At 35.3% G+C, this 24872-nt stretch overlaps 4 protein-coding genes and 1 pseudogene across 4 annotated transcripts; 4 read left to right on the forward strand and 1 right to left on the reverse strand.

The window, feature by feature from the left end:
• Nucleotides 1-9367: 9367 nt before the first annotated feature.
• Nucleotides 9368-10784, forward strand: LOC125605135 (E3 ubiquitin-protein ligase ATL31-like). The gene has a single exon (XM_048775126.1). It carries the CDS (start codon nt 9482-9484, stop codon nt 10622-10624), a length of 1143 nt encoding a protein of 380 aa, XP_048631083.1. The 5' UTR covers nt 9368-9481; the 3' UTR covers nt 10625-10784.
• Nucleotides 10785-12727: 1943 nt separating this feature from the next.
• LOC125605133 (signal peptidase complex subunit 3B) lies at nt 12728-14556 on the forward strand. The gene is made up of 6 exons (XM_048775125.1): nt 12728-12941; nt 13155-13202; nt 13755-13817; nt 13928-13981; nt 14084-14170; nt 14258-14556. The coding sequence occupies exons 1-6, from the start codon at nt 12816-12818 to the stop codon at nt 14381-14383; spliced, it is 504 nt and encodes a 167-aa protein (XP_048631082.1). The 5' UTR covers nt 12728-12815; the 3' UTR covers nt 14384-14556.
• Nucleotides 14557-14678: 122 nt separating this feature from the next.
• Nucleotides 14679-16911, forward strand: LOC111198505 (mevalonate kinase-like). The gene is made up of 6 exons (XM_022705699.2): nt 14679-14819; nt 15104-15240; nt 15410-15659; nt 15732-15979; nt 16057-16464; nt 16567-16911. Exons 2-6 carry the CDS (start codon nt 15108-15110, stop codon nt 16671-16673), a joined length of 1146 nt encoding a protein of 381 aa, XP_022561420.1. The 5' UTR covers nt 14679-14819; nt 15104-15107; the 3' UTR covers nt 16674-16911.
• Nucleotides 16912-17414: 503 nt separating this feature from the next.
• Nucleotides 17415-19272, reverse strand: LOC125574905 (pentatricopeptide repeat-containing protein At5g27460-like). Its single transcript, XM_048775124.1, has 2 exons — nt 18888-19272; nt 17415-18703 (listed from the first exon to the last, which is right to left on the reverse strand). The coding sequence occupies exons 1-2, from the start codon at nt 19152-19154 to the stop codon at nt 17507-17509; spliced, it is 1464 nt and encodes a 487-aa protein (XP_048631081.1). The 5' UTR covers nt 19155-19272; the 3' UTR covers nt 17415-17506.
• A 625-nt stretch (nt 19273-19897) lies between these two features.
• LOC125605134 lies at nt 19898-22261 on the forward strand (annotated as a pseudogene).
• Nucleotides 22262-24872: the final 2611 nt, after the last annotated feature.

Genomic DNA, 24872 nt, shown 5'->3' on the forward strand with positions numbered 1-24872 from the left:
CTAGCAATCAAGGTACCGTCATATAGGATTTCGGATATTTCTTTAATTAGGAAGAAAATTTTGTGTACATGATGCAAGTTCTCTATTTATTTAGTTATAGACCATTTTTGGTCGAAAGAAAATAGTAAAGGTACAAAACACTCCTTTTTAGTTTTTTTTTTTTAGAATAAAGAGAGTGAAAAGAGAGAAAAACACAACTAATATCTATCAGTATTCTTAACCGAAAGTTGTCTCCAAGCATGCGTTAAACAAAGGCCTGAGCCTCACTCATGCCAAAATAAAACACTTGCAAAGGGCTTTAATATTGATTTCTCATATTTTTGGTTTATTAGCTTACACTATGTAAAGTAGTTACTCCGCTTAGAGGCGAACTTCACATCCTTTTATGCCGGCCAAATTTCAAAAAAAAAAGAAAAGACTTATTTAACTTGAAGGTCCGACACATGATTAGGAAGATCCGATCCATACTTGTTTTACTAATCCAGTGTTGATTTTTCATAAAATGATTGACCTCAATCATGTCTAATTTTATGTTTTTGTAACGAGTAATCGAAAATATAAGTGTATTTTAATGATATATAACCAAATAAATTATTTTGTACATTTCTAAATACGCTATTATATATGTGTGTAACTGTGTATATATATATATTAAGAAACTGGGATGTTATAGATATATCAGTAAATATACATACTTTCCAACAAATCGCAGGCTAGAAATCAAAAGGACATCATTGCAATTCAACTTGTATGTATATGAAATGCCGATAAATGATCGATTTCCAAATGCTCTCATCCCTTCATTTCAAGGTATGATTTTATGGATTAGGGACCACATTTGTTCATTTCAAGGTATGTTTTTTTATGTTTTCTGCTGGCAAATGACACAGTGATTGGCACATAAGGGTAGAGCAAAATATTTATAAATTATAATTATGATAGTCACTTTCACCACGCGTCATCGATCATAACCAAACTGATGGACCGCTTATATTTTCTTAATTTTTAAAAGTCATCTTTTTTGTTTTCGTCGTTGTTATAGTAAGTTCTTAAATGTAGTTTCTAGAAATTTATATGTTGTATCGCTTTCACATACTCTAAACACGCATGTCACAAATGACCAATGGTAAAAGTTTGGTCGATAGAACGATGCCCCACTTTTTTTCTATGACATTAAATGGCTTGAAGCCAAAGATGTAGGGTTCACTTATTAATTTATTTCTGACAAAAATGTATTATATATAATGAATCAAGAGAAGTACATTTACGATCAGGATCGCTTGACATGGCATGGATAAGGACAATGGTGTTCTTTTTTTTTGCGCAAAAGGACCACGGTGTTTTCAATGATTTTTCAGAATTAAAATGTAAGTGATAATAACATAACAAGAAAAAGAAAAAACAAATAAGGAAAGTTTAGTCAGAATTGGATTGAGTTAAAATTGTCGATCTTAATTAAATTTGAGGGGCCTGATTACAACTTACAAGTTACATCGACCAGTCAAGGGATTGTTTCATTGTAATGAAGTGTCTGATATTCTCTGATGCAATGCCAATATTACTAAATTTTTGTGAAAATCCATTCTACATTTTAGCTAGTTTCTAAGCAAATTGCTTCGTTTCATCATTATTCCTTAATGCTTCACGAAAATGCAGTAAACATTAAGAGCCTATCATTCCAGATTCTATGATTAATATTAGCCCTTCCATATCGTGGCGTCAAACTAGTGATCATCTCATCTTACACGGCCTAAAAAAGAAGAAAGAAGCATATATGTTTTCATTTAACATTTACCCCCTCCCCCCCCCCCCCCCCCCCCCCCCCCCCCCCCCCCCCCCCCCCCCCCAAAAAGCATATATGTTTTCTGGTTTTTTCTGTTAAGAGCTTTACGCAATTAATACCCAAACCCAGTGCGGCTTAAGACAAGTGTTCGGAGTGCTTTTGCATTAGCATTATGTACTTTCTTTTCCTTTATAATTTTATTAAGAAACTAGGATCTTAAATTGTTAAAACATCTACTTTATTAAAATAGAAGTACAAATAAAAAATAACCCTAAGACTTACAACTTAATTACAATACAATGCCACTGAAGTAATTAATAAACTTAAATCCAATTTTTTTTTTCTAAATCTATTCCACAACAAATTCATGATAACTATTACACTTAATTCACATTAATACTATAAACCTTAATATGTAAAGTAGAAAACTTCTTTCCATGAATTCGTGGATATTATCTTCTATTAAATAATGTTTATTACATTTTTCAAAGTTTTATTGTTAATTAAATCAATTAACAATATTTAAAAAATTTAAAGGATATGTCTTATTTGAGAATAAAAACTTAATAATGAGAACATATTTTGAAAGGTCTATTTTACTTGATAATTATAAATTTGTACCTAATTAAATTTTTCAAATAACCAATTTGACTAATCTATTTAATTGACGATATTTTTTTATTTTACATTAAATTATTTTTCTTTAGTAAGGATTTGAAATATTAGATTTTGTAATAACATGTACATTTAAGTATTAGTATTAAAAAAATTAAAAACACATAAAAAATTTCTTACGAGAAAATTGTAATAGGGAAAGTTTCAAAAAAATATTCTTCAAGTTTTATATGTAAAGAAAACAATTTAGACAAGATAACAATGTTCTAAAAAAAAATTTTCAAATAAAATAAAAATCCTACATATCATAAAATGTTAAAGTCAATAAGTTAAAATAAAATTAATTTGATAATAATATATCTACTTTATTAAAATGAAAGTACAAATAAGAAATAACCCTAAGACTTACAACTTAATTTCAATACAATGCCACTGAAGTAATTAATAAACTTAAATCCAATTTTTTTTTTCTAAATCTATTCCACAACAAATTCATGATATCTATTACACTTAATGCACATTAATACTATAAACCTTAATATGTAAAGTAGAAAACTTCTTTCCATGAATCCGTGGATATTATCTTCTATTAAATAATGTTTATTACATTTTTCAAAGTTTTATTGTTAATTAAATCAATTAACAATATTTAAAAAAATTAAAGGATGTGTCTTATTTGAGAATAAAAACTTAATAATGAGAAAATATTTAAAAAGATCTATTTTACTTGATAATTATAAATTTGTACCTAATTAAAATTTTCAAATAACCAATTTGACTAATCTATTTAATTGACGATATTTTTTTATTTTACATTAAATTATTTTTCTTTAGTAAGGATTTGAAATATTAGATTTGGTAATAACATGTACATTTAAGTATTAGTATTAAAAAAATTAAAAACACATAAAAAATTTCTTACGAGAAAATTGTAATAGGGAAAGTTTCAAAAGAATATTCTTCAAGTTTTATATGTAAAGAAAAAAATTTAGACAAGATAACAATGTTCTAAAAAAAACAAATTCAAATAAAATAAAAATCCTACATATCATAAAATGTTAAAGTCAATAAGTTAAAATAAAATTAATTTGATAATAATATAAATAAAAGAAATGCAATTACTCATTCTAACAAATTGCTCATTTTAATAAGTATAATATAAATATTTTACTAAAAATACATGACGAATATTTATATATCAGGTTGAGGAATTAAAAATTAAGACTACTTATATAATGGGTTGGAAATTTAAAAATAGTTATCATTTATGACCAAAAACCTATCAAAACATCTCAAATATTATTTTCACATATATATGTTAGTTTATGGAAAACACACACATAAACTAAAAATAAACTAAAAAAAACTATTTTAATTATTATGTGTATAGTCATAATAAAAAATACATAATACATGAAAAAATTAATAAATATTATATTATTTATAGAAAACAAAAGTATATCCTAAAAAATGAAAAATGGTTTCTCTTTTTTACTGGGAACCCAAATGTTGTAAATAATTCTTTCCAACACGTATCAAACCCGACCAATGAAAGGCTACTAGCATTTCCTTTACCACTAGCCAACTCGATATCGGGTAAATAAAAATGATATCGGTTAAATAAAAATAAATGTTCGCGTGATATTTACATTTACAGTTATATAAATTATTTTACTTTTACTATTAGTGGAGTTATATAACAGTAATGTATGTATTCTGTGATGTATTTTTGTCACCATTTTATTACAATTTTTATATATTATATAATGGTGTAAAAAATATTTAGTTACACTATATAAACAGAAAAAAACACCCGCTCTATCAGCGGGTCCACCTCTAGTATAGATTAAGGTCATAATTCAAAATTACACGGTCATAATTTGGAGGAAAAAACATTTCTCAGCTCAAGGCCCATAAACTAAATGAGCCCGGCCTGCACAAGCCTTTATTAAAATTTTGCATATTAAACCATAGCCATGATCATAAATATGAAAAATATTTGCATATTCTTATAGTCAAACAATACTTTTATGAGTTACAAGAAAATATTCGAAAAAAGATTCAGCTGAAGTAAGGTTTTCTATGCGATAAACTAAAAACTAAGCCAAAGAAACACTAAGCTAGGACAATGCAAGATACCGCATTAGAATTAGCTAGGGCAACGATGAGCCGATGAAGTTAAATTTTATTTTATATAATTAGAAAAGTATAATACACCAAAAATTATAGTGCACCGTACAATAAAACTTTATGACAAGGTTCAATCAAAGAAGTTTAATTGTGAGATGATAAAGTACTTTGGAAATAACCTGGAGAAGCAACGCGTTTAAGTTTATAAAACTCGAAGCACTGACTTCATTTGATGAGCATACCTCTGTGCGCATGAGGTAACCGCTCTTCTCGTTTATTATAACTCTTTCCTTGTTCCTACACATATCAAAGATTATGCCACAGAGAGACTGAATAAATCATAGCGTTAAACTCTTCTTCTTTCTACTCTATACCTGAGGTAAGCGCCATAGATTCTCAGTTCTGATGTAACTTGATCTTTGTATATGGTAAACGTCTTCACGCAACAAGAACACGTTTGACACTTTTGGGAATATACTCTGCATCCTCACATCATCTCCATAGATGTTGTTTCTTGAAAGAATCCAATGATATACGCTTAGGATATGATGAGAACATTCTTATAAAACCAAGACCCGATATTAGATAGAATATAGTTACTTACTGATTCAAGCGGATGATTTGTGGGAGCATAGGCTGATCTAAAGTAAGCCACCGCGACTGCTTGAATGCCACTGCAACAACAAGAACTCTTTACATAGTTTCCTACAATAGATGCTATAAAAACGGCAATGCAGAAAACTACTTAACAGTTCACAAGGGTTTTGTCATCTTGTACACGCTCTTCATTTTCCACTTCTTCTAAAGTCTTCGTGATGGTTACAACATTGTGTGTGCTTGAAGTTAAGGAAGAACACAACACCTCTTTGTAAACGACCATGCCAACGGCTCTGAAACAAAGAAACATTCTATCTTTAAACATAAAACCTTCGAAAACTAGGTTGTTGATTCTTGATTTCAGTATTTTTTTTATCACAGTCAATAATGTGATATTATTGGCTTTGAACCTAAGCCATCACGGATTTGTTCATGTGAACGAAAAACTCTCATACTAAATAGAGTTAGACTAGACTTATAGATTAGATTTTCTTTGGTCTAATATCTGATGTGAGACTTGGATTGCCTACTTATTCTAACTGTCTAGCCCAAGATGATTCCCATATAGGTCGAAGCAATGACCTGCAAACAAGGGAAAGAAATAAGAAAATGTAACTTTTAGCTTCAGTTTAATATATAATGCAACAAAAGGACAGATTATTCAGATACAACTACAATAAACCTCCTCAATAACGTACTTGCAAATGTTCTATTTCTTCCCCTGCATCAAGTTATATCGGTGATTATATGTTATTAGGACACCATTTTAAGATGATTTGTCTGTACTTATAATGACACAGATTGAAAGAAACAATGCCAACGTCGATGATGCAATCATGCATGCTTGACAAGGATGGCTTTGTCTCTGAAACTTGTGCAACCAATTTCTAAGGTCACGAATAGGCTCAGATGGAGTATTTACTCTCTGAAAATGCCTGCTGAATCTGTATGTAGCATTTGAAAACTAATGTTTGATGCAGTATCATGGTGAAGAAAGGTTCGAGTTCTCACTCATGCAGATTACTGTATTCCATGCATTACCCGAGCCACTGTAAGAGAGAAGAAGATTTAACATTCTTGTTTCCAACAAAGACCAAACTTTAGAACACTTGTGTGGTTTGTTTCATGACGCTTATTAATCCGAGTTCATTGCTCGGTGAAGGAAAAGCAGGAATGGTAACAAGAATATTGCAAATTTTTCAAAGCGCTTACAAGAAACTAACGGATGAATTTTGAACCATGTCTTCGATGATAGAACAGACTGTAATTCACGTTGCTGTGTTACTTCAAGATTCTTGCGTATGGATATAAAACGTCATTGGTTTTATACTATAACCATAACGTTAAACAAAGGGAACATTCTTTTGAAAAAGTATTCAACTTTCACATGATTCATCAATTATCATTTCTACATATGAAGTCAAAACTCAAAAAGGTTTTTTATTTCTGTAGAGAGTAAAAAACAAGGCATACGAACAAACGGCACGTAGTTTTATATGGCGAAGAACAGTCAACAGTGGTTAGTTACGTAACTCCATAGAAAACAATGTGTCGTCTCTTCTTTGCAAGTAGAAAGTACGTGATGTTTTTCCCTCATGCAAGTCTGGGTCAATGTAATAACAGTTGGTCGCCAGACTCGCCACCGGCGACCAAGTCAAGTCAGCTGCTTCTGCTTCGACTTTATTTTCTCCCTTCACAAGAATGATAATGTTTGACCCAAATATATAACAAGATTATCTGTCTTTAATATTCCAACTAAATTTAAAATGATATTAGCTTCTTTCGGTAACATTGCAGAATAGTGGAAAACAAATAAAAAGTAGAGTAAAAATTCAAAGATCTTATTTTCTTTACAAATATAATCGTTGTTGTTTCGTTAACTAGGGTGTTTGAGTAGAACAAACTAATTAATTCTCTAGAAAATTAGTACCGACGAATAATTCAACCTTAAATTTTCCAGCAAAATCTAAATTGGAAAACAAATAAAAAATAGAGTAAAAAATTCAAAGATCTTATTTTCGTTACAAATATAATCGCTGATACGTTAACTAGGGTGTTTGGGTAGAAACTTAAGTAATTCTCTAGAGAATTAGTACAACGAATAATTCAACCTTAAATTTTCCAGTAAAACCTAAAACATTTGCCTAAGCTATAGTAATATAGTTTCTCGCATATTTGAACTCGGTATATATAACAGTCTATTAAAATTAGTTAATGTACTTGTTAGTTTTTACTAATTCAAATCGAAAATGATATATAACTGTTGTTTGTGGAGACTAGCGATGGAGCGACCGACTGACCGAGCATATATACTTAATACTGTGATTCTACAATTATTTTTTTTGCTGTTGTGGTTAAAACTTCAGAGAAAAAAAAAACAGAAATGCCGAATCATTTTTCATTACGCCGACTACTAACTTTTTTTTATCAAATGCCGACTACTAACTTTTTTTTATCAAATGCCGACTACTAAGGACCTGAGTGGTTCAAACGCAGCGGTTGCATTTACGGTTGCGGGAGTTTGTGGATGCGGACGGTTGCGGTTTCTAGCGGTTTTAAGAGATTTGTACGACTGGTACTGCGGTTAAAAATTGGTGCGTTTGCGGGTGATTTGTGACTGGTTAACTACCTAATGCGGTAATAGTCAAATAATAAATTAACAATATTTGTATTCAATATAATTATAAAAAATATCAAAAATCATAAAATTATATTAAATATAAAATTTATATTTAGAAAGTTATAATTTTAATTTTTGAAAATTTATTGAAATTGTTTTTATTATAAAATTTTATAATATTAATTAAAATATAATATATATATTTTAATATTTTCATAATTTCAATTTTAATTTTTTTTATTAAATATTTTTACTTTTTTATATATATTGTTTAGAAAAAAGAAATTTTTTTACCCTCCCGCAACCGTCTGCAAACGCTAGCTGGAGCCACCTTTTGAATTAATGAGATTCGAAGCGGTTTGAAGCGGTTTGATACGGTTTAAAGCGATTTGAGTGATTGTTGTAAACCGCTGACAACCGCTACCAACCGCAAAAGCTGCGTTTGCGGGTGGTAGTGGGAAAACCAGTCGCCCCCTAACTAAAGTGCGTAAGTTATAATTAGAAATCATATGGGTTAGTAGTGATCACGATAGACCTATGAAGCTGCGATGGCTAAGAGCTTTCTAGAAGGATGCAAATATCAAAGTAGGACCTACGAAAGATGGCTACGATTAGTAAAGAGAAAGTTCTTTTTTTTTTTTTGAAAGTTTGGTTTATTCATGTTTGTTTTGTCTTTGCCATTACATTGGATTATAAAATCTCAATTTGATGATCTTTCCCTCCCTTAAGTTTCCTTTCCTACTACTTTACCATTTATTTTGATGAGGTTCATCGTGTGTCTTGTTTTGTAAGCCTTGTTGGTTCATTATTGCTTATATCCAATTTGTATTTCAAGCGAAAACCCTTATAAAAAATAAGTGATTGAAATTGGATAATTATACTATAAATATTAATATTATAGTAATTTGACTTTTGTAAAATTAAGAAAAATGTTTTTTCATAATTTAGATAAAACATCGTTATCATTTCTTTTACTTAAGTTACGTACATATTTTTTTTTGAAAAATGTCATTTAGCTTTTTGTTTAGAGAAATTGCACTCAGTGACTAAGAAAAAAAAAATTAACTAAACAACCAAAAGCACACTCTCTCTCCCCTTTTATCTTCCTATCTCTCTCTACTCTCTCTCTAGAAAACTAATTTTGTTTATTTTCTTGGTTATTTCACAAATAACCCCTTTTGTTTAACCAAATTTTTGTATTAACATTAAAAAAAAACGAATATAGCATGGTAACAAATGTCACTAACTTGTTCTAAAGTTGATGAAATCTATAAACCATAACATGCAACTTATTACACTTTTCTCACTAAAAATTTAAAATGTCAAGAGATTTCAGTAATACTATGAATGAAACTTGCAAATGCATGGGTAAAAGAATCTGAAATTGACCAATTTTAAATGATTCCTTTCATATAATATGTTTGATAAATGAAATATAAGACCATGTAAAAAAAAAAAATATATATATATATAAGACCATGTCAACGTATTCAAAGTCACCGAACTATTATGACTTTCACTCCCACCTCAATTGGAAAAGTCTCCCTGTCTACGTGGAGCTCAGCTAGTGACACATTTGCTGATGTCACAACCCCCAAACTGGTCCCACCACCCTCTTTGAGTCTTTCCTCCTCTCTTCTTCTCCAAGCCTTCAACTTTTCAAATAAACCTTCTCTATAAACTTCACCTTCTTCTCCTCATAACTAACTTCAATTAAAAAAACAAAACCTTTAAGCATGAAGAGCTTCTTCGATGGTGGTCCTAATCGAAAGCAACCAGCTTTACTAGCTGTTGTCCTGTTACTACTACTAACCATGTCGGAGCTAGCTTCTGGTCAACCGAGCCAATCCGACCCGAACAACCCGTATGACTACGGCGGCAGGTTAAGTCCAGTCATGGCTGTTGTCGTGGTGGTGGTGATCGCTCTTCTCTTCTTCATGGGCTTCTTCACCATCTACCTCCGTCACTGCACCAGCGCATCCGACGGCGGCAGCGTTAACCCACGTGTAGGCGCGAGGAGAGTGATAAACGCGACGGTGGCGCGTGGGCTAGACGCGGAGATGCTCGAGACGTTCCCGACTTTCGTTTACTCTGAAGTAAAGACGCAGAAGATAGGTAAAGGCGCGTTGGAGTGTGCGATATGTCTGAACGAGTTCGAGGACGACGAAACGCTGCGTTTGCTGCCTAAGTGCGATCACGTGTTCCACCCTCACTGCATCGACGCGTGGCTGAAGAGTCACGTGACTTGTCCGGTTTGCCGGACCAATCTCGCTGAGCAAGAGCAGACAACAGCTGGGCCGGTCGAACCGGAAGTGGTAACCGAAATTGATCTCGAGTCGCAGCAAACGGTGGTTCCTGAACCGGCGGTGGAAGACGGGAGTGTGGCACGTGTCAAGCTCCCGAGGTCGCACACGACGGGGCATTCGGTGGTGTTACCTGGAGAATGTACCGAGCGGTTTACGTTAAGGTTACCGGAAGAGTTAAGGAAAAAGATTATGGCGAATTGGAAGATGAACCGGTCGAATAGTCTTTTGATTCGATCGAGGAGTGGTAAACCGGTTGAACGGTCAAGGGCTCGGTCGGACCGGTGGTTGTTTATCAAAACACCGTCGTTTTTGTGGAGGAGTAGGGACGATGGTTCGATTAGGCTAGGTGGTAACGGTAGTGTCAAAGCAAATGCAGTAACAAGTCCAACCGGTGATTCGGTACGAGCAGAACGATGGAATTTTCTTAGAAACCCGTCTTTTATGTGGAGGACTACGCCGGTTCCTTCGCCGAGAGTTGAAGTTAATAAAGACGGTGAAGGAACATCATCGGTTCGAGGTCAACATACGGGTACAGTTGGTTTATCTAGTGGTTCCGTTAGATTACCGGTTTAGGTGGCTTCTGTCTTATTCTATAAAAAAAAGTTTGTGTTGTTCATACAAAAGATTTTACGCAATTCTTTTATTTTCTTTTTCCTTTTTTTGATGTAAGATATTTATATTATGTTTCCTTTTTTAATGTCAATCCCATGGACAAGGAGATTGTATTGTTTTATATTATGTTTTTTCTTCAGAAAGAAATCGACCATTAAAGTCAAACAAAGAACAATGAGTAGTATTGGGTGGAGATTGACCTCTCTGTTCTTTAAGAAACAAACAAGAAAAGTCTTATTCGTCGACCAAGGATACATAGAAGAGAAGATATAGAATATACTTGTTGAATAAAGGCTTCCAAATATATTTTAGTAGTTAGAAATGTAATAGTTTGGTTTGGTAGTGTATCTTAGCAAAATGTAATGGATTTGATTGTCTATTTTAATTTCGTATGCTACCAATATAGTATGTGTTTTTGAATAGTTAGAATTGTCAGTTTGTTAATCATAAAATTCATTTCTAAATAATTAAAAATCACTAACATGATAATTATTTTACTCAACGAATACGATAATTCATAATTAATAAATTTGTTAGCAACTTACTTGTTTAATTTTTTTGGGCTAGTGTTGTAGACGGATTTAATAAAAAAAGTGTACTCATGTTTGAGTTTGATTTGAAACTTACTCCATGTTTTAATTAGAATCATACAATTCATATAATCTTATCCTCACTGAGCTCCGACAATTAATCATTTGAACTTTCTAATACGAGATTCCCGTTACATGGGGCCAAAAATAGTCTGAGAAAATCTTTTTAATCTAATTAAACTTGGAGTATCAAATATGGCAACTTCATTCCCTATGTATGTCATCTAGATAGACGATGACTTTTGACAGCCAAAAAAGATGGACAAAGACTTGGTCACCGCCTTTATACGGATCCGTAGGTTACTTGTTCAACAAATTGACGTATGAAAGTTAATCAAATTTGTTCTGGAAAGATAATGTGTAAATTACCAAAACTCATGATAACGGGTACCCAATAATCCCATCCTTCAATTCCAAGGAAGGTTCCGTTGACTATACAATAATTCTAAACGTGAATACAAATTCATCGTTGTTGCCTATATTCTTACTACACACGATGATGTGACAAACAAGATACCATTGTAACTCTTTTTAGTATATGTGCTTGCCGCATGTTGTAACTTTTCTCTTAGCATCTTCAAACTCCAACCATCTTTTTACCAAAAACAAAAGTGTATATCCTTGATCCTTCTGTGGAATATTTTAGTAAGAGGTTACGAGAGTGGTTACAAAAGTGTTTAGGCAGATAAAATGATATACATACGAGAAACGAAACTAAAATCCTAATAAAGTAAAAGGTTGATCATTCACTCCCCTCCACACTACATGCAGCTTGTTTAGAGATGATCTTATAGTGCCATCCGATCGTTGGGCAATCACAAACACCTTCAGGGTCTGATATATGTACAACCCAACAAAATATTGATTTTGACTTTCAATTTTTGTAGAGGTTATATAAATAGAAATAAGTTTCTAAATTATGAATTTTTTTGGTTAAAATTTTTAATAAATGTTAATTACTTTTAAAATCCTATATCTAATCCTGAACACAACAATATTTTTTATCTTTTTGGTTTGCCACAAGACGATAAAGATGATCAAGAAACTGATTTCCTAGCTGCAATAATCAAGTTTTAAGATCGAATCGGACTGGATCAGTGAACATTTATACTCCACTCTCTGCATCAACTCTTTTACGGTTTTATGTCTAGTTTTGGATTTTGATTGGTAGATCTTTTATAAAAGAATTATTTTTTTTTATCATCCAATCAAACTTCTAGCAAAACATTTAAAAGATGTAAATGTATAGAATTACATATATTTAAAAGATGTAAATATATAGAATTAAATTACATATTATTCGAACAATTTTCACCAGAGAGACATATCCGATCAATCAATCTCTGAACCGGTGATATTGTAAACCGCAATGCCGGTTTATATCATCACATTAGTATTCTACGTGGCTTGGCCAATCACATTGCAGCATATCAGTCAGTCAAGGAAATAAATAAAACATTAATTAATTATTTTTTTTAAATAAAATAAATAAAAACGTTCTTCTTCTTCTTCTTCTTCTTCCTTCCTAGTGGAGAAACGTTTCGACGAGTGATTTAAAGAAGATGCATTCTTTTGGGTACAGAGCGAACGCTCTCCTCACGTTCGCTGTCACAATACTAGCCTTCATCTGCGCGATTGCGTCCTTCTCTGATAACTTCAGTAACCAAACTCCCTCTGCTCAGATCCAGGTTTGCCTTTTTTTTTAATTAAGAGATCTCTTAGTGCATACTGGGTCTATATGTGCATGATACAGTTAAGTTGTTTTAGATCCTTAACTGTGTTAGATTCTATCCTCTCTTGTGGTAAGAAACTGATAAAGGTTGAGCCTTTCTGGAAATTTTGTTATATGGGTTGTGAAAAAGCTTGAATTTTTATGTAATGGGTTGTGATGTGGTGTGCAGATATTGAATATCAATTGGTTTCAGAAGCAACCCCATGGAAATGATGAGGTTAGCTTTCATTGTCTTGCCCCTTCCTTGTGTGTTTTTTTCTAATTCATCAGATAATTGCTTGGTTTGAGGAGCCTACAATATATGTTTGAGTGTATCTGTTTGATAAATCAATGCTTATTTCATCATCACTTCCTTCTCTGTCTATCTAAAGAGTGTGGAGTTCAAGTGAACATAAACTTTTGCTTCTTTTTTCTTTTCTTGATGGTTGAAATCAGGCTAAGAGTCATGACTTCTAACTTTGTGCTTTGGTATGAGATTTTGTAAAGAGACATCTTAATGCTTAGTGTTTCTTGACTTTTATGGTCATAGGGATTTAGATGCCACGCTTTCTTTTGAACATTTGTAGTAAAATATAAACATACTCTTGACTGAACTCAAATTGTAGAAGTTGATTAATATACTTCAGATGTTATATTAGTTAAAGAAGTACAAACTCGGTTATTTTACAGCACACCAGCAGTTTTTTCTTCTTTATCGAGTCATCAGGCTGCCATTTATCAGTTGCATATATATATTTTAAATGCTTTGAATTTTACTACGTGTTTTCAGGTCAGCTTGACACTGAACATAACAGCAGACTTGCAGTCACTATTTACTTGGAACACAAAGCAGGTAATGCTTTAACCTGAGGTCTCCCTTATCTCATACTGTCTTGTTGGATACTTCTTTTTGAATATTGGTTGGAAGAACACAAAACAAACATAAACCAAAACATTTTGCAGGTGTTCGCTTTTGTAGCAGCAGAGTATGAAACCTCAAAGAACTCACTGAATCAGGTATGAATCTACTTTGCTTTATGTGGTTCTTGTGTGTTGATGCCTCTAATGTTAGATGAGGACATCCTTTGTTGACATGCCATGTACTTGACGTTTTGGCAGGTTTCTCTATGGGATGCTATAATACCAGAGAAAGAGGAAGCCAACTTCTGGATTCAAATCTCAAACAAGTACCGTTTCATAGACCAGGTATATATATCAAAAGAAACTTACAGAACTCTTACTGGGGGGCAAGAGAGTATCTCTGATATGTTGTTGTTAATGGGATCTTTGTAGGGACACAACCTCCGAGGGAAAGACTTCAACTTGACACTCCACTGGCATGTCATGCCCAAGACTGGCAAGATGTTTGCTGACAAAATAGTCATGTCTGGTTATCGTCTACCCAATGCGTACAGATGATTATGAAAGAGGCCTCATGGATATCATCTAGGAATGAAGAGAGTTATGTTTGTTCAGTTGTTTGAAACATTGTTTTTGTAATGAACTTATGAGCTAATAACTCAAAAGACTTAATCCTTCATTGACTCTTTTAGCATTGCTAACTTCATAAAGATTATATATTTTTTGAATAAGCCATAAGTCCATAGAACTTAACACAAACGTACTCTGTTGCGCAATTTATGTCTTCTTGTTTCTCATCTAATAGAAATAGACATTGTTGCTAAATGCGTATGGGACTGTGTGTGTCTCCTACGTTTCTTCCATTCCAACCTGTTCTTCTTTAAAACACGTGTGAAAACCAAACAAAACAAATCCAAAATGAAAAGTAAGATTGAGGAGGCTTCTCCAGACAGTGTCCATCTTCTTCTAGGGGTTCTGTTCTTGGCAATTCCAGGTACAATAAGAGAAGGAATATTAAAATTTCGTTTTTGTTTTGGGATCCGAGCAGCTTTGATCTGATTCACATTTTTTACCATTTTGGTTGTGAAGTCCAAAGCTTTGGTCTTTAGTTTGATTCAGATCTCAATTATACAAATACCATTTGGTCTGATTCACGTTTTGTAACAACGTCACTGTTATATATCTCTTCTTGAGTTGGTGTTCCAGTTACATAGACTCTATTGTTGTTAATGGTTCTGTATGTTTCCTTGACATTCTGTTTATGTAACATTGATTTAGAAACATGGAAGTGAAAGCGAGAGCTCCGGGGAAGATCATACTTGCAGGAGAACACGCTGTTGTTCATGGTTCCACAGCTGTAGCTGCAGCCATTGATCTCTACACTTACGTCACTCTCCGCCTTCCTCTTCATTCAGGTTCTAGACTTTGGAATGTTCATGTAATAATCTTTTGGACATTGTGTTGATGTAAGAGTCTAGAAGCATGTCTAATTAGCAAATGACTTGACCTTAGTACCAGATGGATTCAGATCAAATGTGGAAGAAGTTAACATTGATGGTTGTTTTCTTTTTTTTTGTTTGATAGATGAGAACAATGATAGGCTTACACTTCAACTCAAGGACCTCTCCTTGGAGTTTACTTGGTCTGTATCCAGACTCAAAGAAGGGATTGCTTACGATTCAAGCAATGTTTCCCGTTCAACGCCGTCTTCATGCTCCAGCCAGACACTTAAATCAATAGCTGTTTTGGTTGAAGAGCAAAACATTCCAGAGGCAAAGATCCAGCTCTCCTCTGGGATCTCTACCTTCCTCTGGTTATACACCAGCATCCTTGGGTAAATAAAAACAAGTTGAGCTCAAAGGACATTATTCAGATTGTTTGAGTCTTGTTGTTGTGTTTTTTTTAGATTCATTCCAGCTACTGTCATCATTACAACCGAGCTTCCATACGGATCTGGCCTCGGTTCATCAGCAGCTTTCTGTGTAGCTCTCACAGCTGCTCTCATTGCATCTTCTACTTCAGACAAAACTCATGGCGAAGGTTGGTCTTCTCTAGATGAAACCAATCTTGAGTTGCTGAATAAATGGGCGTTTGAAGGAGAAAAGATCATCCATGGGAAGCCTTCAGGGATAGACAACACCGTCAGTGCATACGGTCAGTTTCAACTCTTAAAACATCCAAAACCCTCTCATCAGATGAAAACCATTTGTGTGTGTTTGTGGTTGTTGCAGGAAACATAATCAAGTTCTGCTCAGGTGAGATAACTCGGTTAAAGTCAAACATGCCTCTAAGGATGTTGATCACCAACACTAAAGTTGGTCGGAACACGAAGGCTCTGGTCTCTGGCGTGTCAGAGAGAGCGGTCAGACATCCAGAGGCGATGAACTCGGTGTTCAATGCTGTGGACTCTATAAGCAAAGAGGTGGCTGCGATCATCCAAACCAAAGATGACATCTCGGTGACAGAGAAAGAAGAGAGTGTGAAAGAACTCATGGAGATGAACCAAGGCTTGCTGGAGTCAATGGGGGTTAGCCACAGCTCGATTGATACCGTTATACAGACCACTCTCAAGCACAAACTTACCTCAAAACTGACTGGAGCTGGTGGTGGCGGCTGCGTCCTCACTCTATTACCTACACGTATCCTTATTCAGAAACTTTCAATCATTCTTTATTGAGGAATTTGAGTTCTTGAATTTGTTTGTCCCTCATTGACGCTGTATCCTTCTTTGGTAAATGAAGTGGTTTCAGGGACGGTGGTGGAGAAAGTGGTGGAAGAGCTAGAGTCCAGTGGTTTTCAGTGCTTCACTGCTTCAATTGGTGGTAAAGGAGCTGAGATTTGCTTTTGATCAGACTGGAGTATCCCTGATGCTATGTGGTTAACAACATCATATTTGGCTTCTCACCAATCACCATTCTTGAACTTGCTCACTGTCTACTAGAAGGCTGCAACTAGAAGTTCAAAGAGTTGATTTTTTTTTTTACTATTATGTAAAATGCTTTCTCTCCATGTGAAGTCTCTTCTCTTTTTGTAGAAATTAATGCATGATTATGGACATGATAGGAAGTTGGATTCTCTTGAAAGAAGTATGAACTGACAATATTTTGTTACATAAAGATAACTATTAACTAGGCACATAAATCTTACGAATTAAGCCATAATAAAGTTCGGTTCGGTTTTTAAAAATCCTACCAAAATTTTTTATTTCAATTATATTTTGGTTTGTTGAAATTTCGGATAAGTTTGATTATTTTTGGTTAAATTTGGTTACTTTAGTTATTTCGGTTTGTTTGGTTTGAAATTTAGTTAGTTCGGTTTAATATGGTTTGGTTATAACTTCTTTTAGTTTTTTTTATTAAGAAAACCGAAGTAACTGAATGCTGAACCAAACCGAAAAACAAACTACTTTAAAAAAAGAAACTATTGAATCAAATCCAATTCATTACCCAACTAACCAAAAATTTCAATTTGGTTTGGCAAGTTCAAAATCCCAGCCCTAAAGACTCTGAAACTTTTATCTAATGACACTTTAAACCTTCAATTTTTTGTTATTTTTTTAACTTTCAAAGTAACATTTGTATCATGAACAAGTAAAAAGTTAACCTGTTGTACGGGTAAAAAATTGACTTCTTGTACACATAAAGATTTCTACTATGGTAACATTCTTTAATGTTTGTTCCCTTAACTTTCTCTATCCATTATAATTTTGTCCAACTTCATCATTTCATAGATGTCAGAAGCTGGCCTCTGGACATGTTCATGCATTCTAAGTAACAATCTGTATAACGGCAAGCTTGCAAGACCTAAACGATGTAAATCTCTAACATATCTGTTAGCTTCATCCATCTTCTCCTCCTTCTCAAAGTACTCAGCAATGGCCATGACAATCTTTTGTGACGGTCTCCAATGACAGTCCTTCATCAGTTCAAACGCTCGGTGCATAGCATCAATAGCTTTCTCCATACTCTGACACTTCACAAACCCCTCCATCAAAATCTCCCAAGTCTTATAGTTTGGAACACCTCCTCTCTCCAACACACGGTGGTGCAACCCCTCGGCTCTGCGGATATCTCCACCACGCATGTAAGCACCCAAAAGAACATTTGAGACTCTAACATCATAGTTACAGCATGTCTCCTCCCATTCACTAAACACCCTTTCAGCTTCTGCAAGATCACCAAGTTTCACCAAGGACGTCAACACGCATATGTAGTTTGCACAAGTAGCCCTGCCGGAAACAGACTTTGAACGTTCCCAAAGCTTCACAACTCCTTCTTTGTTTCCTAAAGAAGCATAGAGTGTGATGAGGAAGAAGTATCCAAGCCTACTGCTTCTGTTCAACTTCTTCTCCGCACTCTCAAGCACCAAACTCGCCTTCTCAGCAAAACCACCCTTGATATAAACATTCGCTAGAGCACATAAAGAGCTCCACCCAACTTCAACACTCTTGTCATCAACCATCTCCTTGTAAACAGACTCCACACCGGATACTTCACAACAAGCGTTCATCCAGAGATTGTAAGAAAGAACGTTTCTCGGTATCTTGTTCCTCTTCATCAACGAAACCACTAATACCACTTTCTCGTACTGGTGAGTGGCTTCGTAAAGCTTCATCATCTCGTTGAACGGGTGTGGAGTGACGAGAAACCCCAATCCATTCATCTTCTCCATGAGAGATTCAGCTTCAAGAACCAGTTTATCCCTAACATAAGCACGAAGCAGGGGAAGATAAGATGCTTTTGAAGCTTTCAGAGAGAGATTCTCAAAATACTCCTCTGCTTGTTTCAAGCCGTGGCTTTTGATGATCAACTCCAATCTAAGACACGTGTCGTAGGTAGAGAAGTGAACGTCTTTTTGAGTCTCCATCCACTCCATCATCTGTACAAAACATCACTGGCAAAAATCTAAACTTTTCTTTTTAACTAAAAAAAGGAAAAATCTAAACTTTTTTTTTTTTAAACTTGAAAGGAAAAATCTAAATTTTTTTTTTGAACTAAAAAGAAAAATCTAAACTTTATGTATCCAATATCATTGTGTTTGGTAAAGGGAGAGACTTTCGAACCTGGAGTGCGATATCGTGGCGGTTAGATTTAATGAGGCGGTGGGTGATGGACCGGAGCTCCGGTAACGTGACGGGGTGGCCCGAGTCGAGTCGTTGCTGGAGCAGGGAAGGGACGCTGAATCGTGGACCGTTCTTTCTCAGTATCTCCTTCAAGCTATTATGATGAGATAAGGATGACGTGTCCGTGGAGGCGCGTGAAGACACGAGCCTAAGAACGGTGGTGGTGGAGAAAGTCTTATTCGTAACTAGACGAAACCTGGTGAACATTGTTACCTGAGATGTTGCAGAGGTTCTCTTGCTAGGTAGAAGAAGAGACAGATACAAATTGGGCTCTAAAATATATGCTGGGCTAAGCCCATAAACAAAATTATCTGCAGAACTAGTGTCATGCAAGTGAGTGATATATAATAAGGTTCTTTCTTATAGTTATAAGATGTCAGTAAGTGATTAATAAGCTTTTGTTTATATTTATCTCATGTCAGTAAGCTTGTTGTAAGTGAGTGATTAATAAGCTTTTGTTTATTAATGACTTGCAAGTGAGTGATTAAATAATCTTTTGTTTATAATTATCTCATGTCAGTAAGATGGAAAATTGGATTAATTAAGATTTCATAATTTTATTTTCTTGAATATACACCTTCCGTTTTAGAAGAAAAATTGTTCCACATATATAGAAATTTTGTATTTTCTATAAAAAATTGTAAATTTCAATAAAATTAATTGATTTTATTAAATTATTATTGTATTAAAATTTAAAAATTATAGAAAATGATATATTTATTATAATGATTTGATATGTTTTTTTTTTAATATGTGTGGAATGGATGAAGTATTTCTCAAACTCTGGTAGTGCCACGACGTGGAAAAGTTATTATAATAGACGCTTTAATTAGGGACCGATTTGCACCCAAAAAAATAGGGACCGATTTGATATACTCCGAAGATTGTTGATGGAAAGAAGGGGGTTTTGTTACAAATCTAAAAGTGTGGGGTTGTTTTAGTGATTTAGTAAAACACAAGGGATATGTTGGTTATTAATTTAAATAAAGAAAATCAATTTACACAAACCCTAGATAGACTTTCTCCGCGTCAGAGGTAAAAATCAATCGCCGCAGAGTCATCTCCTTCTTCTTCTCCACACTCCTACGTAAGTTATCGCTTAACGTCGCTTCTTCTCATCTCCAAATCCGTTTAATTGAGCTTTTGAGATTCATATCCTCGTTTCCGTTTTCACTCACAGAGAGAAGAGCGCACACACACACAAAACATGTTGGACATCAATCTTTTCCGGGAAGAGAAGGGGAACAACCCCGAGATCATCCGCGAATCCCAACGCCGGAGATTCGCCAGCGTCGAAGTCGTCGACGAGATCATCAGGCTCGACAAAGAATGGCGCCAGCGTAAAACCATCTCATGATTCAATCGTTACGGAATCGATCTTTGATTGCTAACATCGTTTTGTTTCAGGTCAATTCGAAGTAGATAATTTCCGCAAGGAGTTCAATAAGCTTAACAAGCAAGTCGCCAAGCTCAAGATCGTTAGTAACTGATTATATCTAGCTCAATTGTGTTTATTACTTAGGATGATTAAATGATCTGACAGTGATTGGAACTTTTGTTTTGGAAATAGTCTGGTGCTGATGCGAGTGAGGTGATTCAGCAAACGGAGAAGAACAAACGTGATGCTACTGAGAAGGAGGCTGAGGTACGGGAAGCTTACGCTGCGTTGAAGGCTAAGTTGGAGACTGTTGGGAATCTCATCCACGACTCTGTTCCTGTTGACAACGATGAGGTTTGTTTCCTTGAAGGACTATTGTGAAAGGAGAGTGATTTATACAAGTGATTTTCATTTGCAGGCGAACAATGCTGTGAACGATGTTTGGGGTGAGAAGCTTGTTGCTTCCCCTGGTTTTAAGCTGAAAAACCATGTGGATCTCGTTGAGCTTCTTGATATCGCGGATACCAAGAGAGGTGCTAGCATTGGCTTTACACCTTTTGTCACCTCCTGAATCCGTATTGTGGAGTTTCATTAGAATGTTTTTTTTTTTGACATCAGGTGCTGAGATTGCTGGAGCAAGAGGCTTTTTCCTGAAAGGAGATGGGTTGCTACTTAACCAAGCTCTTATCAACTTTGGGCTGACCTTCTTGAAAAAGAGAGGGTTCACTGGACTGCAGCCTCCGTTCTTCATGAGGAAGGATGTCATGGCCAAGTGCGCACAGTTGGCTCAGTTCGATGAAGAGCTTTACAAGGTCTTCCACTGTTTAAATTATTTTCTTAGTCTTGTCATGGGCTTTGATTCTGAGAGGAGTTTTTTTATTTAGGTGACTGGTGAAGGAGATGACAAGTACCTTATTGCTACTGCTGAGCAACCTCTTTGTGCATACCATATTGATGATGGATCCCTCCGAACGAGCTTCCCATAAGGTAAACATTAGCAGCGAGTAGACTGTTGAGTTACAACCTATTGACATGATAATCTTGTTGTCCAGATATGCTGGTTACTCGTCCTGCTTTAGAAAGGAGGCTGGTTCCCACGGAAGAGACACACTTGGCATCTTCCGTGTTCACCAGTTTGAGAAGATTGAGCAGTTCTGCATCACTAGTCCTAACGATAATGAGTCGTGGAAAATGCTTGACGAGATGATGCAGAACTCGAAAGATTTTTACCAAGAGGTAATGTCAATATTCAAAGTTACAACCCTGTGAAATTTTCATTGTTTTCTAATTAGGCTATTGTATATGATGATTCCTATGCAGCTAAAGCTTCCATACCGAATCGTTACCATCGTCTCGGGAGCATTGAACGATGCAGCTGCTAAGAAGTACGACTTGGAAGCTTGGTTTCCTTCGTCGGAGACTTACAGAGAGCTCGTGTCGTGTTCCAACTGCACAGACTACCAAGCTCGAAGACTTGAGATCCGATACGGTCAGAAGAAGGTACATCTCTCTCTCTGTTCTTTTCGTTTTATCAGCAAATATATTCGACCCTGTGTAATGAATGACTTTGATGTGGGTTTTCTTGGATGCAGAGCAATGAGCAGGCGAAGCAGTACGTACACATGCTGAACTCGACTCTTACCGCCACCGAGAGAACCATCTGCTGCATCCTCGAGAACTACCAGCGAGAGAATGGCGTGGAGATCCCTGAGGTTTTGCAGCCTTTCATGGGCGGAGAGACGTTTTTGCCTTTCAAGGCTAAGCCAGTGGCTGCAGACACTAAAGGCAAAAAGTCCAAAGCTTGATTATGAATGATTTCATTACAACCCTGATGAAAATTTTCTATCGTAGTGTTTCTTTGATTCTCTGGAACTTTGTTGAGACTGACGTTGTGTTACCTTTTCGTATTCATCATCGGATTGTTTTCTTTGGCAAATGCATCTTCTCAGTTATGCATTCACAGGTTTTTAACTTTGCTTCAAGAGTGTAAAATTTTGAAGTAAAACAAATAAGAGTTGTGTTATTCGATCTCATGTTACTTTGATGAAAAATGGCAAAAATTCTTGATTTCATTTGAGTCTAGATATATAGAGACAAAGCACACAGCCAAAATGACTCATATAATCCCACTTTCACTAGCCAAAGCCAGATTCAGATTTAGTGGATAGGAATAAAATCTGATTGAATGATTGGTTTTACTTAAAGATCAGATTTAAATTTAGTGGATATAATTAAAAATCTGATAAATGATCAGTTTTTTACTTTAGGGATAGACCAGATTTAGATTTAGTGGATATGATTAAAATTTTGATTGAATGGTCGGTTTTACTTTAGAGATAAATGCATTTAACTTTTGCAATATAATTTTGAAAACATGAACTTGATCTATATTTGCAGGTTCTGAAATGTCAGCACAAATAATTAGCAAAATAATTTAAACCAAAAAGTATTATTTCTATATAAATCATAAATATTTGTTTCTTTTGTAAACTAGATTAAGTGTTTGTCAGACTAACCGATTTGAAACCGATTTTCGAGTATCTCCGATTTCTCATGTTTGATCTATATGGGAAAAAATACAATATGTAATTTTTTTCCTTTTTTGCTAGTAAATCTTTCCGACCATAATATCTATTTCTAGAAATATGGATCAGGTTTACATCTTCGTGTAATCTTTAGAATAATTCAATTTAAATTGGTATTGACTTAATAACACTTGCAAAAATGGTAAAATACAACCACAATGGTAAAATAACACTTGTGCAAAAATGGTAAAATACTAGAAAATGAAAAAAATTTCTTTTTAGAAAAATGATTTCTGCTTGGTTGTCAAAAAAGAAAAAAAAAATTTACAGTGCAGGTATTTACAGAAAGCCACTAGAATAGAAAGCTTCGATTAGTCTCTCCTCTCCTCCTCATCGTCACCGCCACATTCCTCCTCCCCACACCCAAAAACTCTAGGGTTTTCACCCTTCGCGTCTCCCCCTCACTCTCCAAGCTTAGAGGTCATCCCCTATCTCTCGTTTCCGTTACCTAATCTTCGATCTCACCTTACTTTCCTCTCCTCGTTCACGTAACTCGAGCTTACGATTCTCGAATTTCTAACTCTCGAATCGCTAATCATCGGAGTGTATATTAAGGTTAAATCGTATTTTTTTGATTTTGCAGTTTCTTCCTGATGGCGGCTGCTGTTGATTGTCCCGGCTCGCTCAAATCCGTGCGAATCGTTGTGGTTGGGACAAGGGAACTGGAAAATCGAGCTTGATTGTTGCTGCGGCTACCGATTCGTTCCCTCCCAATGTGCCTCCCGTGTTGCCTGATACCAAGCTCCCTTTTGAGTTCTTCCTGATGGTATTCCCGTCACCATTGTCGACACTTCCTCCAGGTATGGAGAATGATAAGTCTGCTTGGAAGGATAGTGATGTTAGTGTAGAGACTATAGATAAGAGAATGGATCTTATGGTGATGTGGAGAGGAAAGTTAGTTACCTTATGGCAGATGAGTGAACAGGCCCTGTTCGTTTACCTATCGCAGGTTGTTGTTTGTTTTGCTAACCTGCGAATTGGTCGCAGGTTGTGTGTTCGTTATGTCGCGCAACTGATCGCACGACCAGTCGCAGGTTCTGATTCAAGTCGCCCGAAGAAACAGCGACTAAAACTTAAAAATATGCTGGTCGCAAATCTACGGGTTGCGCGACACGTAAACGAACATAATTTTAGTCGTAGTCCAGGTTTAGTTGCAGGTCGACACTTAAACGAACATAATCTTAGTCGCATGTCGCAGGTAAGAACATGCAGATGAGTGACAGGCCCTGTTCCTCTACTATCGCGCCACCTGCGACATGCAACCGCGAGTTGCAGGTTGTTGTTCGTTTTGATGTCGCATGACCAGGTTCTGATTCAAGTTGCCCGAAGAAACAGTGACTAAAACTTATAAACATTTTGATCGCGCGACTGGTCGCAGATCTACAAGTCGCGCTACACGTAAACGAACATAATTTTAGTCGCAGGTCGCTTCGTAAACGAACATAATCTTAGTCGCAGGTCGCTTCGTAAACGAACAGAGCCACATTGTGGAGGTTACTGTTGCTCAATGTTATCGTTGTTAGTATAGTAATGTACCAGATGAGTATGTTATCTCGGAAGAGACCGTTTTTGGTTTGCGGCTTTTTGATGTATCTTTTGATAATTATGCTTGTGTGGTTCAGGCCGGAAGATAGGAACATGGTTGCCGAGGAATTGAAGCAGGCAGATGCGGTGGTTTTGACGTATGCATGTGACGACCTGAGACACTTGAAGGTTTGACTACATACTGGCTCGCGGAGCTTCGGGGCGATTGAGGTTTATTTTACTCTCTGTTTTCAGTTTTAGCCATGTCAATCTTCTTTTTTAGCAAGTGTATAACTCACTCCTGTGCTTAATATCACTGTTTTGTATAAAGATGTGCTGTGGACTAAATTTGCTGCTTCTTATTAGATTCTTTTGTGGTCTATTTTTGTTTTAACAGGTAAAAGTTGTCCTATATAGTATTCAGGTTGTAAGCTTGGA

Source organism: Brassica napus, unplaced genomic scaffold, assembly GCF_020379485.1.
Source record: "Brassica napus cultivar Da-Ae unplaced genomic scaffold, Da-Ae ScsIHWf_70;HRSCAF=126, whole genome shotgun sequence".
Lineage (NCBI taxonomy): Eukaryota > Viridiplantae > Streptophyta > Magnoliopsida > Brassicales > Brassicaceae > Brassica > Brassica napus.

Excerpts from the sequence above, each read along its gene's own strand:
- LOC125605135 (XM_048775126.1), top strand. The coding sequence starts at position 9,482 with ATGAAGAGCTTCTTCGATGGTGGTCCTAATCGAAAGCAACCAGCTTTA.
- LOC111198505 (XM_022705699.2), top strand. The coding sequence starts at position 15,108 with ATGGAAGTGAAAGCGAGAGCTCCGGGGAAGATCATACTTGCAGGAGAA. Across the intron at positions 15,241-15,409 it reads CCGCCTTCCTCTTCATTCAG|ATGAGAACAATGATAGGCTT; the intron begins GTTCTAGACTTT and ends TTTGTTTGATAG. Across the intron at positions 15,660-15,731 it reads TTATACACCAGCATCCTTGG|ATTCATTCCAGCTACTGTCA; the intron begins GTAAATAAAAAC and ends TGTTTTTTTTAG.
- LOC125574905 (XM_048775124.1), bottom strand. The coding sequence starts at position 19,154 with ATGTTCACCAGGTTTCGTCTAGTTACGAATAAGACTTTCTCCACCACC. Across the intron at positions 18,704-18,887 it reads GCCACGATATCGCACTCCAG|ATGATGGAGTGGATGGAGAC; the intron begins GTTCGAAAGTCT and ends TGTTTTGTACAG.
- LOC125605133 (XM_048775125.1), top strand. The coding sequence starts at position 12,816 with ATGCATTCTTTTGGGTACAGAGCGAACGCTCTCCTCACGTTCGCTGTC. Across the intron at positions 13,818-13,927 it reads TTACTTGGAACACAAAGCAG|GTGTTCGCTTTTGTAGCAGC; the intron begins GTAATGCTTTAA and ends AACATTTTGCAG. Across the intron at positions 13,982-14,083 it reads CAAAGAACTCACTGAATCAG|GTTTCTCTATGGGATGCTAT; the intron begins GTATGAATCTAC and ends ACGTTTTGGCAG.